The 12281-nt window shown below is 37.6% G+C and overlaps 1 protein-coding gene and 1 long non-coding RNA gene across 2 annotated transcripts; one reads left to right on the top strand and one right to left on the bottom strand.

Annotated features, from left to right (window-relative positions):
* Positions 1-667: 667 nt before the first annotated feature.
* LOC132974987 (uncharacterized) lies at positions 668-3988 on the bottom strand. Its single transcript, XR_009673182.1, has 3 exons — positions 3761-3988; positions 3610-3669; positions 668-3525 (listed from the first exon to the last, which is right to left on the bottom strand). It is a non-coding gene; the product is annotated as an uncharacterized LOC132974987 (long non-coding RNA).
* An 808-nt stretch (positions 3989-4796) lies between these two features.
* On the top strand, positions 4797-12255 carry pmpca (peptidase, mitochondrial processing subunit alpha). The gene is made up of 13 exons (XM_061038438.1): positions 4797-4884; positions 7080-7282; positions 7382-7461; positions 7550-7632; positions 7764-7858; positions 8029-8129; positions 9068-9331; positions 9486-9578; positions 9687-9805; positions 9899-9989; positions 10088-10150; positions 10249-10393; positions 10579-12255. Exons 1-13 carry the CDS (start codon positions 4838-4840, stop codon positions 10746-10748), a joined length of 1554 nt encoding a protein of 517 aa, XP_060894421.1. The 5' UTR covers positions 4797-4837; the 3' UTR covers positions 10749-12255.
* The last annotated feature ends 26 nt before the right edge of the window (positions 12256-12281 follow it).

The following is a 12281-nucleotide window of genomic DNA, read 5'->3' as shown; positions in this document are numbered from 1 at the left end:
GTGTTCCCTTTATTTGGACACTAAACAAATGCAAAATTGATTACACACTACACTCTGCTCAGAAAACAATACATTTGAAATATGAAGCCAAGTGTCTGCTGATTGTAGTCAGTGAAGAAAATTATTTTCTGTGGACAAAGAAGATTACAGCCATATAATATGTTGAGTATATTTACCAGGGCACATTTTTGGAGCAGAATACCAAAAGGCAACCTCCGGTGTTGAAAAAAAAAAAGAGAGATAGAGAAGCAAATGACAGTTTAAAAAAAAAGCCTTCTACAAGTGTCCACTCCAAGGCTGCTGCAGAATCCAAGGGATCACCATTAGGTCCTACACAAAAATACACATACCAATAAAAGTTGATATCAATAGCTCATTTTTTTATCGATACACACTGCACAGGGAAGTGTTTTTTTTTTTTTTTTTTTTAAACTCATCCAGTTTGAATATATTAAGGCCAAGAGCAAAGCTTTGCCTATTTCTAGACTGGTGTAAAGTTAGGTTGAGATAGTATTTCCAATATGGCGCCCGCCATCGCTGGGCTTCATAACACATCTTCAGAAACCAATGGGTGATGTCACTGAGACCACTGCATATGTCTATGTTTTGTAAAAACAGGTAGTCATGGTAACTTATAGTTCCTTGTCAGTTTAACAAGCAGTTTAAGTCATCTTAACTAATGTACATTTTTATTACTTACATGTCAATATGATATACTTTAAAATACAATTGCCCAAATATAAATAATTATTCTTATACAAAGTGGCTATACAGAGAAGTGGTTACTGCTAATAATACTAATAATACATGATATTTATAATGCTAATTTAAAATCTCAAAGTGCTACAATTAGAATAAAAACCATAAGAACAATTGCATTAGTAAGACAGGTAAAATCAGGCAGAGTTAAAACCTAAGTATAACAAAAAGATCTTAAAGCAGTGGTTTTAGGGACTTACGGGAAATTTTATTTTTATTTTTTTTAGGGAAAAGCTATTTTAAAAAGGAAGGTTTTCAAGTCCTTTTAAAGGAGTCCACTGTCTGTGGGGCTCTCAGGTAATCAGGAAGAGCATTCCAGCAGAAGAGAAGGCTCTGTCCCCCATGGAGCAGAGCTCAGTCCTGGGTGCCCCTACTGCTGGTGCCTCACACTCAGAGGATCTAGAGTTTGAGTCCTGCATTAAACATGGATGAACTTAATAAATGTTAAATTAATTAAAAATGGTATATGGCTTTCTAGAAAGGTTTAAAAAAAAAAAAAGAATACATATTTGTCTTAACGTATCATCTTCGATTCTGTCAACTTGAATTCTTGAGACAGCCGGGACACAAACTTTTTTAATTTAAACAAAAAAATTATTCTAACGTGCCACAGCCTATGATTTATACATCTGCAACGAAATGTGCAAATGTAAATTCAATGTAATTATTGGCTTTTAGATAATACAATTTGTACCTTTTTCTTCTAAAGTTACACTATGTTCTTCATGGTAATGAGCAGCAGATGTTATAGATCCATAAACCAAACTTTCCCTCTTTAGGTTGCTTAACAGACCACTTTGATTACATCACTGCAACACTGCATAATTATGTTTTATGATTGATTACAGCATGCCAGCATACAGGGATGTAGACCTAAGCTGAATATAGCAATTTAATGGATAAGTGCAGGTTGAACTGCTTACATGTGGGTTAATGGGGGATAATAATGACTGCTGCACAACCGCTCAGTCAATCTTTGAGGAGCTTTTAAGGTCAATCATTAAGCGATGTGGCTTTTAGCATGACTAAAGATTTAAACGTGCTAGAAATAGGCTAGTGATTTTGATCAAATAATGTAACTCGGATTGAAACTATTATTTCCTAGAGTTGGAGTAAACTCTGCAAGTAGGCTATAAATAAAATAATCTTCTTTACAAACCCCACATGACCTCAAGAAGACAATGTTAGCCGAAGGTCCACTAGCTTGTTAATATAGATGCTGAGTTCATCCTATGGATGCTCCTCTGACTTCTCATTAAGTTCCAGCATCAGGTTAAACATTTCATTCAGAGTATGTGGTTTGATCATTTTTTCTTGTTAAAGAAATATTGTTCTCATTAACGAAGGCTATACGTTGTGATTACTGCTAAGTACCATATGTTCGCACGCCAACAATCCAGCCTCAGCTAATGCAGTAAATATCGTGCTACAATTGCATCATCTACATTTTAATTGTCCAGAGTGTGCTGCCATGCTGAAATTAGCATTTAGCTAAAAACAAAAACAAACAAACACTGAAAACAACTCTGTATTCAAGTACTTTAAGAAATGCACGTCTGCTGACTCTTAGGCTTGTTTCAACCATAAAGTGATCTCTTACATGTTAAAATAGGATAAGTAGGCCTACATAATAAACAGAGGTTTGCCGTGTCTATGCAGTGGCTTTTCTCACACTTTTCTACATGGATGTCTACAGCTAAAGTACCGCAGTCTCTCCACATGTCTACTAGGGCCAGATGAAGTCCTTGCAAATGTAAATTGGCCATCCATTCAGCATAATCAAATGGAAATTAAAGTACAAATGCACCAATTTATAATCTATGCAGGAAGGGTCATTTTAATTAAGCAGACAAAGACGGCAAAATGTAACACTGCTGGATTCAGGAAAACATCAAACACATAAATCCACCAAAGGACATTCAGCATCCCTGTGTGAAAGCAGAGTTTCATATAAATAGACAGATGGGTTTCTTTGCGACTGAGACCCATTGGCTCTTCTTAATGTTGAGAAAAGGTGCAGTATAGAAGTAACACTTATTGATTATTATAAATACATCAACCGGTATGTCTCTTACTTTTAATGACTCATAAGGAGGGTAAATTCTGTCTTCTCACCTCTGTTATCTCTATCCTTCCGTTTTTAGTTTTCACCATCTGGTATAGTGTTCAGCAGATGCATGCATGTCATTTAATATAACATCATATTAAAAACCATTTTGATTTAAGTGTTGACAAATTAGAATGAATGTTTGTTTGTTTAAGGACTTTTAGTCTTACGGTTTTCATGAAAAAGGTTGTAAATTAATATCATAAAATCGTATTGGATTTGTTTTGGATTTCCTAAAAGTAAATATTATAGATGGAGGGGTCATTTTATATTGAAAACTTTAATAATCATTACTGTCTGACATCAAGTTAAAAAAGCACCAGACCAGAAAATAATCTTTGTAACTCTACACTCAATAGATCAAAACGATGCAAAGAACTGTTTTAATACATACTAATTAAATTATTAGGCTGTGACAAAAAACACATTATTTAGACCAAGAGAGAACATAAATAAAATAATCTATCTATCTGTCTCTAAGCTTTATGATGATGGATGTTTGTTTTTGAGTCACATCAGCAGCAGGTGAATCATGGAAACCAGAGACGAGAGGAAGAGGAGAGGGTTGCCTGTCGTGATGAAGATCGGCTGGGCAGCTGCTTGGAGCTCTGTTAAACAGAGAGCCTGCTGCAACATCTGGTGAGTCTCAGTACTTATGCCTGCAGAACACATCAAGCCATGGACTGACGTCAGAATCTGACAGAATCTGTTTCATCATATCTAACTTCAGTGGGAGACGTTACCATGTTGGGACCATTCCTTCCAGGCATTTAGAAACTCAGTTTCATGTTCCCTCCCAGAAACTGCGTCAAATAAGTCATAAATTACTGATTAGAACTTCTATTCAGAAAATGTAAATATGCATATTCATTGAACAAATAACTTTGCCATTACCTTTAGAGTTCTCTATCAGCAGATGTTTCAAATCTCTGAGAGCTCGAGCGAGATTCTCCAGTCGGTGTTGCAGGTGGAGGTTTTCTTCTTTCAGAGTGTGGATAGTGTCATGGAGCTCGTAGGCCGAGCTGCTGTCTGAAGGCAGAGAAATCAAAAATAAAACTGTGCTGACTTGCAAGCTGGAGAACATTTTGATTTAATTTTGTCACAGTCCTGTTAAATCCTTCAGCTCAGCAGCTCCAGCATGTTTCTAACTAAGGTATAGAGTTGGAAATGTTATTTAAGAGCTGGCCTACTTCTGTGTCCAAATTGATTGGCTGATGGGTTTCTAAATGCTCTTGGCCAGCTGACCACTCTGGAGGATCAATTGTTTGTTTGTTTGTTTGTTTTGATACCAGACCCCATATTAAACAGACACATATAGAGTTGTGGTGCCGTTATAAAAATTCTGCATCCTTGCAAAGAAAAGAGCACTAAATGGGCAAACTGTTGGACTGGACTCTAGGGCCAATATTGACGTGGTTGATGCTTAACAACAATATATACTAGTAAATATATGTGAGGCGGACAATAGATACGATTCAGGTTGGCAACGAACAGACATCGTCGATAGGACACTAGAGTTCAAGGGTGTTTCATCCAAAATATAATTCAAGTATTTCAGAGACTCTAAGGCACTTTTCTATTAATACATTTTTTAATTATTGAAAGGCTTTTTAAAATGTATTTTAATGTGACACAAAGTCTTGAGTGAGTCAAGTCAAACTAAAACACCACAATATGTCTGTCTGTCTATCTATTTATCTATCTATCTATCTATCTATCTATCTATCTATCTATCTATCTATCTATCTATCTATCTAAACATCTATCTATCTATCTATCTATCTATCTATCTATCTATCTATATATCTATCTATCTAAACATCTATCTAATCATCTATCTATCTATAATTATGTTTTATTATTTATTTTATTTTTTGTGACCTGGGAGATGTGGGCGTGTTGTTCTTCCGGAAGTGCTTCTGAAACATTTCATCATATTCCGGGTTGGATTTTGGTCACAGAGGATCCAAGATGGCGACTCACATGTCGAGGTGCAGAACCTGGAGTCGTGTTCAAAGGTAGAACTAATTTTGCAACTAACGCCATTATCTTGCCGCTTGGCTCTCACTAACTACATTAAGATATCGCAAATAGTCTACTGAATAATCTCCGTGTCATGCATCAGCTTGTCATCTGCAGCTTTTTCACTTTTTCGTCCTCATCTCTGAAGATTAGCTTACTCAGTTAGCACGATGCTAACTGTTAGCCGTCAAACAAGGTGTAGTCCTGCAGTCAGGATATCTTGGCTGATGTGACATCATATATACATGTTGTTACAGTTAAAGATAACTAAACGTTTTGATAATAATGAGAGCATTTTGATGTTTTTCTGTGGAGATGTAGACTATGATGGAGCTGTGCTCATGATTTATACTTCTGAACACTTTAACTATTAATCTGCAGAACTCTATAATTATGTTTAAATTGTTGCTCCACTATTCACAGGTGTGCTTGGTATTTAAAGTGTATGTAAGATCAATGGCAGACTGAAAATTAGCATACACTCCTCACTATCCAAAATACAACTAAGCACTTCTTAAATACATAGAATATAAAATATCTTTATTGTCATTGCTATAAAAACAACAGCTACATCAAAGAAAAACTTTTTATCCTTCATGAAGTTTTGTTGCAGGACTGCGTCAGTTATAGCAAAGTTAGGCGTGATTACAAATGATAACTAAGTACACTAATTCATTATTTCCCCCGACTTCTGAGTTTATCCACTATTCTCTCTAATGAAAAAAAAAAAAAATTAGAGACACATAAAAAATGATTTGAATACAGAAATGACACTAATCCTTCATGGATTTAGCAGGGGTGGGCAACTGGCGGCCCGGGGGACACATGCAGCCCCCCCCATCAACCCTCAACGTGGCCCTCAGGTCAATTTTTTTACACATCAATGAATTGGAAAGATGAAGAAAATGTGACAAAATCTGCCATGAAATCATGAAAACTCAGAAATACGTCCATAATAATATTTGATCTCTGGCATATGTTGAGTTAAATTTGAGACATAATTGATTTTTTTTTTTTTGATAATTGATTCATAATTGATCGTTTTTGTATACTACAATTTGGCCCTTTGGCAGGGAGAATTAATTGAATGTGGCCCTTGCCGTGACCAAAGTTGCCCATCCCTGTCCTGTAGTATACTTTGGCCTGCTCAGTGGTTTGTAGATATTTACTTAATTTAACTTTTTTTGTGCCATTATTGCGCAATTAGTCGATAACATTTCATCTCTACAATATCAAAACACTCATAGTCATACTTCGAGGGCATATCTCTCTGTAGCAGCTCTGGGATACTAAATAGCATTGAAGCTTGTGTTGAATTAATATATTTTCCCTAATTGTCAAACTTGAATAACACTCTAAAGGATCTGCAAAACTGCTTTTACATTTTCTCTTGTGTATATCCGCTGCATTTTTTCATTGCATTTATTACATTGTTTAACGTAATGCTATTTTAATATGTTAGAACGTCTTAAACAACGACGTAGTAAAAATAAAACTGTGTACTACCAGTAGGACTGTAAAGCTTCACAGATGTAACACGTGCACTGGCACATAATGGCAAGCAGCCAAGAAAAACATATAAACACATTTTCTCCCCTCCCGAAAATAAAACAGCAGTGTGGAAATATTTTGGGTTTCTGAGAAATAAAATGTTGACAGACCCATGCTAGATACTAAATGCAAACAATGCTGTTTAGAGATAAAGTGCTCAGAAACTCAATAAACCTGGCAGAGTGTCTGAAGGAGAGGAAAAGAGAAATGAGGCCTTAAAGGTTTATTCTTTTTCTATTTAGAAAAGGACTTAAGAAATACCATCTTCAAATAATATTTTAGGTGTTTTTCTAAGTAGATACAAATGTAACATGTACTTAATCAGACTGTTGTAACATCTCAATATCATTTAATAATTATGTTATAATTTCAGACGTGTCATATCAATACATAAATATTGATATCCAAACATTTTGTATATATGATGTATCATCAGAAAACGTGTGATTAAGAACCCTACTAGCTGAATGAATCATTAGTAAGTGTTGTAAGAGGCTCATGGTGGCTTGGCAACGAAACAAAAAACAAGTTCCTGGTAGAACCATGTACACTTTGTGGTTCAGCTACTTTGCTCAAAGTTAGGATTCAAAAAAAGTTTTTCCAAGCTTCATGCTGCACATAACTTTTTTTGTTCTTTAAGATTTGGGATTGCAGCTTACAGAAAGTACAGCAGTGGCAGCGGATACCCTAATATCTCACTGTCGTCACCACTGCCTGGGATCCCCAAGCCGGTGTTTGCATCTGCGGATGGTCAAGAAAAATACGAGACCAGGATCACTACACTAGAAAATGGCCTCAAAGTTGCGTCTCAAAACAAGTTTGGTCAATTCTGCACAGTTGGGAGTAAGTGGTGGCCTTTGATATGCAAACTATAATAACCACTAGTCTTCAGTGTCTCGCTGAAGTGGATGAGATGTTTTTGTTTTTGTTTCTTACTTTTAGTCTTAGTAAACTCTGGATCCAGACATGAAGCAAAGTACCCGAGTGGAATAGCACATTTTGTAGAGAAACTCGCCTTTTCTGTAAGTAAGACCTTTTAAAATGAAAGTTAAAGAATGTTGTGGTGTGTGATGTTATAATGACCACAGTGGGGTTTTTTTTCATCTTCAGTCCACAGCTCAGTATGGGAGCAGAGATGAAATTCTCCTCACGTTGGAAAAACATGGAGGGATATGTGACTGCCAAACATCCAGGTATGCCATCTCTCAGCATAGCGCATGTCTCAGGGTTATAAACTGTAATGCTTTCCATCTGTGAACATGGCTTTTCTATTGTAGAGTATATTTTATACTGTGATTATTTATGTTCCCATGATGCTTTGCAGAGACACTACAATGTATGCGGTGTCTGCTGAGGTGAAGGGACTGGACACGGTGGTCAGTCTTCTCTCTGATGCTGTTCTGCAGCCTCGTCTGCTAGGTGAGTATGTTACATGACAAGTCCACCGCTGCATGTCTAATAGTCATTTAGAGTGTTTATTGCGTGGCCTTGCGTTCCGCATTTCACTGCACATCTTTGTGAGCATGTGACAAGTAAAAAACTTTGAATCTTGAATCTGCCCGTCAAGATTTTTATTTTTTATTGTGCAGATGAAGAGATCGAGATGACCAGAATGGCAGTGCGCTTTGAGTTAGAAGATCTGAACATGAGGCCGGATCCTGAACCCTTACTGACTGAGATGATCCATGCTGTGAGTCACGTCATTTGTTTACAACCTTAGACACCAGAGCGGTATACCACATGTTCAAATTCAACACACCCAGGCTTTCTTTGAGGAAGCTGGCTCAACAAAGCCTGAAGTTTTAGTCTAAGTTATTGGGTATCACGGCCGGAGAGGGATGCTGTAAATAAATGATTGTTTTAACTCGTATATTAGTTGATTTGTTTATATTGCAGTGTGATAAACTGTCATTGTCCCCATTTATTTATAATATGACACTTACACGCATCTCTTCAACTTTAACAATGATACACATGATTTCAGCAGTATTATCAGGAACTGAATGAAGGTCGTATACTTACACCTCATGTACAATTTGTGAAAATAACGCCGGTGTGTCGCCAAATTGAATTCAAATTTAATATACTGATTGGATTGAATACATGATAAATACCTTAAAAATAACTGATTACTTGTTTTCAATGTCAAATCAGCAGTCAAATAGGAAAAAAAGATGCTGTGCCCTCATCATTAATTAACTATGGGAATGATCTGCTGACATTTAAAGATCTGATTTGAGATTGAATTAATGGCACTTTAAAGTCATAACTTTGAACATCCCCTGGTACAGACCAGGGTATGAGTTTAGATTATGTTACCATGGCAATCTAGCCAGGTGTATGTTAATACATTATCCATACCCTTAAAGCAGCAAGACTGTAATTAATAAGCAGAAAAAAACTATACTAAACCTGCTCCTGTTAGCTAGTAGTAGTGTGAATTGCATAAGTTACAAAGGGAGGAATTTTCGAGACAGGACAAGTAGGAGCAATGTCATCCCTGGTCCGTACGAGTTGCGTCCATGTTTTTGTTGCGACTACAGTGACTTAGAGCTATTATACTTTGTTCATAAAGGTAAACATTGTAAATATATACTTGGCTTTATACATTATTGTGTTTGTTTCCAGGCTGCATATCAGAACAACACAGTGGGACTGCCTCGTTTTTGTCCCGTCCACAATGTGGATAAGGTTGACAAGAATATACTCCACGGCTACCTGCGTAACTACTACAGCCCTGAGCGGATGGTGCTGGCTGGAGTGGGCATCGAGCACGAGCAGCTGGTTGAATGTGCCCGGAAATACCTGCTGGATGTGACACCAGTGTGGGGAAGTAGCTCAGTGGCAAATGTGGACCTCTCTGTTGCACAGTACACTGGTGGCATTGTGAAGGTGATTTCATGGGTTTTATTGTTTTACAAATCACCTTTTAGGCCCTAGAAGCTTCTGAGAATAAAATTTATCTGGCAGATTTTTCATTTGTGAAATTCCTCAAAAGAAATCAGTTACGAAGGTATGATAATAAAGTCTACTCTAACTCTGTCAGATGGAGAAGGATATGTCAGATGTGAGCCTTGGCCCCACCCCAATCCCAGAGCTCACACACATCATGATCGGCCTGGAGAGCTGCTCCTTCCTGGTAGGGGTTAACCATGCCTGACCATCTCCAATCAGTCTTCAATCAGGAGCCGGAGCCATGTGAACAACCAGCATTATGATAAAAAAAAAATATGATGTCTCTTCACAGGAGGACGACTTTATCCCATTCGCAGTTCTCAACATGATGATGGGTGGAGGTGGCTCATTTTCTGCAGGCGGACCTGGAAAAGGCATGTTCACCCGTCTGTATCTGAATGTGCTCAACAGGTGAATGTCTCCTTACAGCAGTGTTTCAGCTGATCACAAGTCCCCCGTATATCACATCAGTTTATTAATTGTCACTTTCTTTGTCTGTTGAAGACATCATTGGATGTATAATGCCACCTCGTACCACCATAGCTATGAGGACAGTGGTCTGCTGTGTATCCATGCCAGTTCAGACCCCAGACAGGTTGGTACAGGCTCAGAACCGCAAAGATCAGATGTCTAATTGTACCATGTAATCCATTAATCTATGTGAATGTTGTTGTTTATTAAATTCATATCTAGGTGCGAGAAATGGTGGAAATAATAACCAGAGAGTTCATTCAGATGGCTGGCAATGCAGGAGAGGTAAGGCAATGTAGCTCTGTCGGGGCAGTAGACCACTACTTGAGCAAGATTGATGTAAAGAACCAAACATCATGTTACTCGTATCTTTGTGTATCCAGATGGAGCTAGAGAGAGCCAAGACTCAGCTTAAGTCCATGTTGATGATGAACCTTGAGTCACGGCCGGTCATTTTTGAAGATGTGGGTCGCCAGGTTCTCTCCACGGGAAAGAGAAAGCTGCCACATGAACTGTGTGATCTTATTAGTGAGTATTGAATAAAAGCATAGTATTTTAAGTATTTCATCGTAAGTCATGGGAATGTCCCCAAAACATGCAAACTTAGGTAATAAAAGTAAGCAATACTCACCTATTTGAGCTATCTGTGGGACGGTCTCTGTTCAACCTGATCATCTTTATTCTTTTCTGATTTTTCCACAATTATTTTCAAGGCAACGTGTCAGCCAGTGACATTAAGAGAGTGACCACCAAGATGCTGCGCAGCAAGCCCGCAGTAGCCGCTCTGGGAGACCTGACAGAGCTGCCCTCATATGAACACATCCAGGCCGCCCTGTCCAGCAAGGACGGACGTCTGCCCCGCGTTTATCGCCTCTTCCGATAGAGCCACATGGCCACGGAGCTGGTCGTCGCAAGCAAGCATCAGTGTAAATAAGCTGGACTGAAAGATTATACTAGTGTTCCCTCCAACGTACACAGAACTCAACATAGCTCTCCCTGGGAGGGGACTAATACCCGGGCTCTCCACCGATCACAGTGGGGATTTTAAAGACAAGCTACATTTTACTCTTCAGTATCGTAGTCTTCATACAGTGAGAGGTTCTGTATTTATTGTGAGTGAGCACGAAGCCATATTTCATTATTTACTGAGGTGGTTTGCAGGAGTTTTGATGTAAAACGGACAATTCTCCCAGAAACTAAATTAAAATGTTTATTTCCCTTTTAATGCCACCTTCCCCAACCTGTTTGGTTAAAATGTAATCATGTACTGTATGGCATTTCATTGTAGAATCATCCTCAACATATAGTCAAGAGAAGGGCTTGGCTGACATCCCCAGCTGTGTTTACACTGCTCTAACAGATCGCCTGCTCGTTCCTGCATAGTGGATGGAACCAAAAGAAGATGAAAACTATTTATTCAAAAGCACTTAATTAGCTCAGTTCTACAGAAGAGTGTGAGGGCCAGGTACCAAGAAACAACGAGTGGATGAGACTGTGTGTTTTCATTTTGAGAAGAAAAATCCAAATGTATAGCTTATAGTTGATATTGTAGTTTAAAATGCACACATAAGAAATAATGAGAATTCAGTTTACATGGTGAAAATGAACTTGAGAGTAAGGTCTTAACGTAAAAAAAATGTTTCCTTAACTTGGCAGGCTTAGTTTGACTTAATTCTTCATATTTCAACCTAATCTCCACATTTACATTTTTTTAAAGAATAAATTGAAATCCTTTAAGTGTTTTAATATGCCTGGTCCTGATACTCCTCTGTACAGTGCACAGGCAGTATAACACAACACTATACACAGCAACATGAAAAAATTAATAAAGTTCTGGAGAAATCATTAAACCTCACCTCAAACTGTTGACATGTTGTCCTCAAGACTGAACTCATGGTTTTTTTTTTAGAATTCAAGTTCTTGCACTTTCCCCATAAAATAAATAACATTTTTTTAGTTCAACACCCAAATATATAGAAGCCGTAAGTGGACATAGATCCATATATTTTTCCATGATAACGATTAGATTTTGTTTTCTTTAGGTGTCAATTTAATAATCTTGTTGTCTCGGGATAACAATGCTGGTGTTAATGTGATAACGAGCTAATTCAGAAGTTTTGTCACAGTCTCAAGAAATGACTCGTCACAGGAAACACCAGCATTATAGTCCCAAGACAACAAGAGAAATATGTTTGCGATCTCAAGAAAAAAATGTGTAACACTTCATAGCGCAGGAAAATTGAGTAAAATATATGTATGAATGTCTGCTTAAGTCTTCCTTACAAAGAAGCCCGAGTCTATTTCTACAGTAGTGAATGTGGCTCGTAACATCTCTGTACCAACAGGTAAATGTAATGACTTCCATCAATAAAATTGTATATTTTAAGGTGCTTGCTTTTGAGTGTAATGGAACAGA

The sequence above is a fragment of the Labrus mixtus genome, chromosome 5 (assembly GCF_963584025.1).
Source record: "Labrus mixtus chromosome 5, fLabMix1.1, whole genome shotgun sequence".
Lineage (NCBI taxonomy): Eukaryota > Metazoa > Chordata > Actinopteri > Labriformes > Labridae > Labrus > Labrus mixtus.
This window is presented reverse-complemented; position numbering and strand designations above follow the sequence as displayed.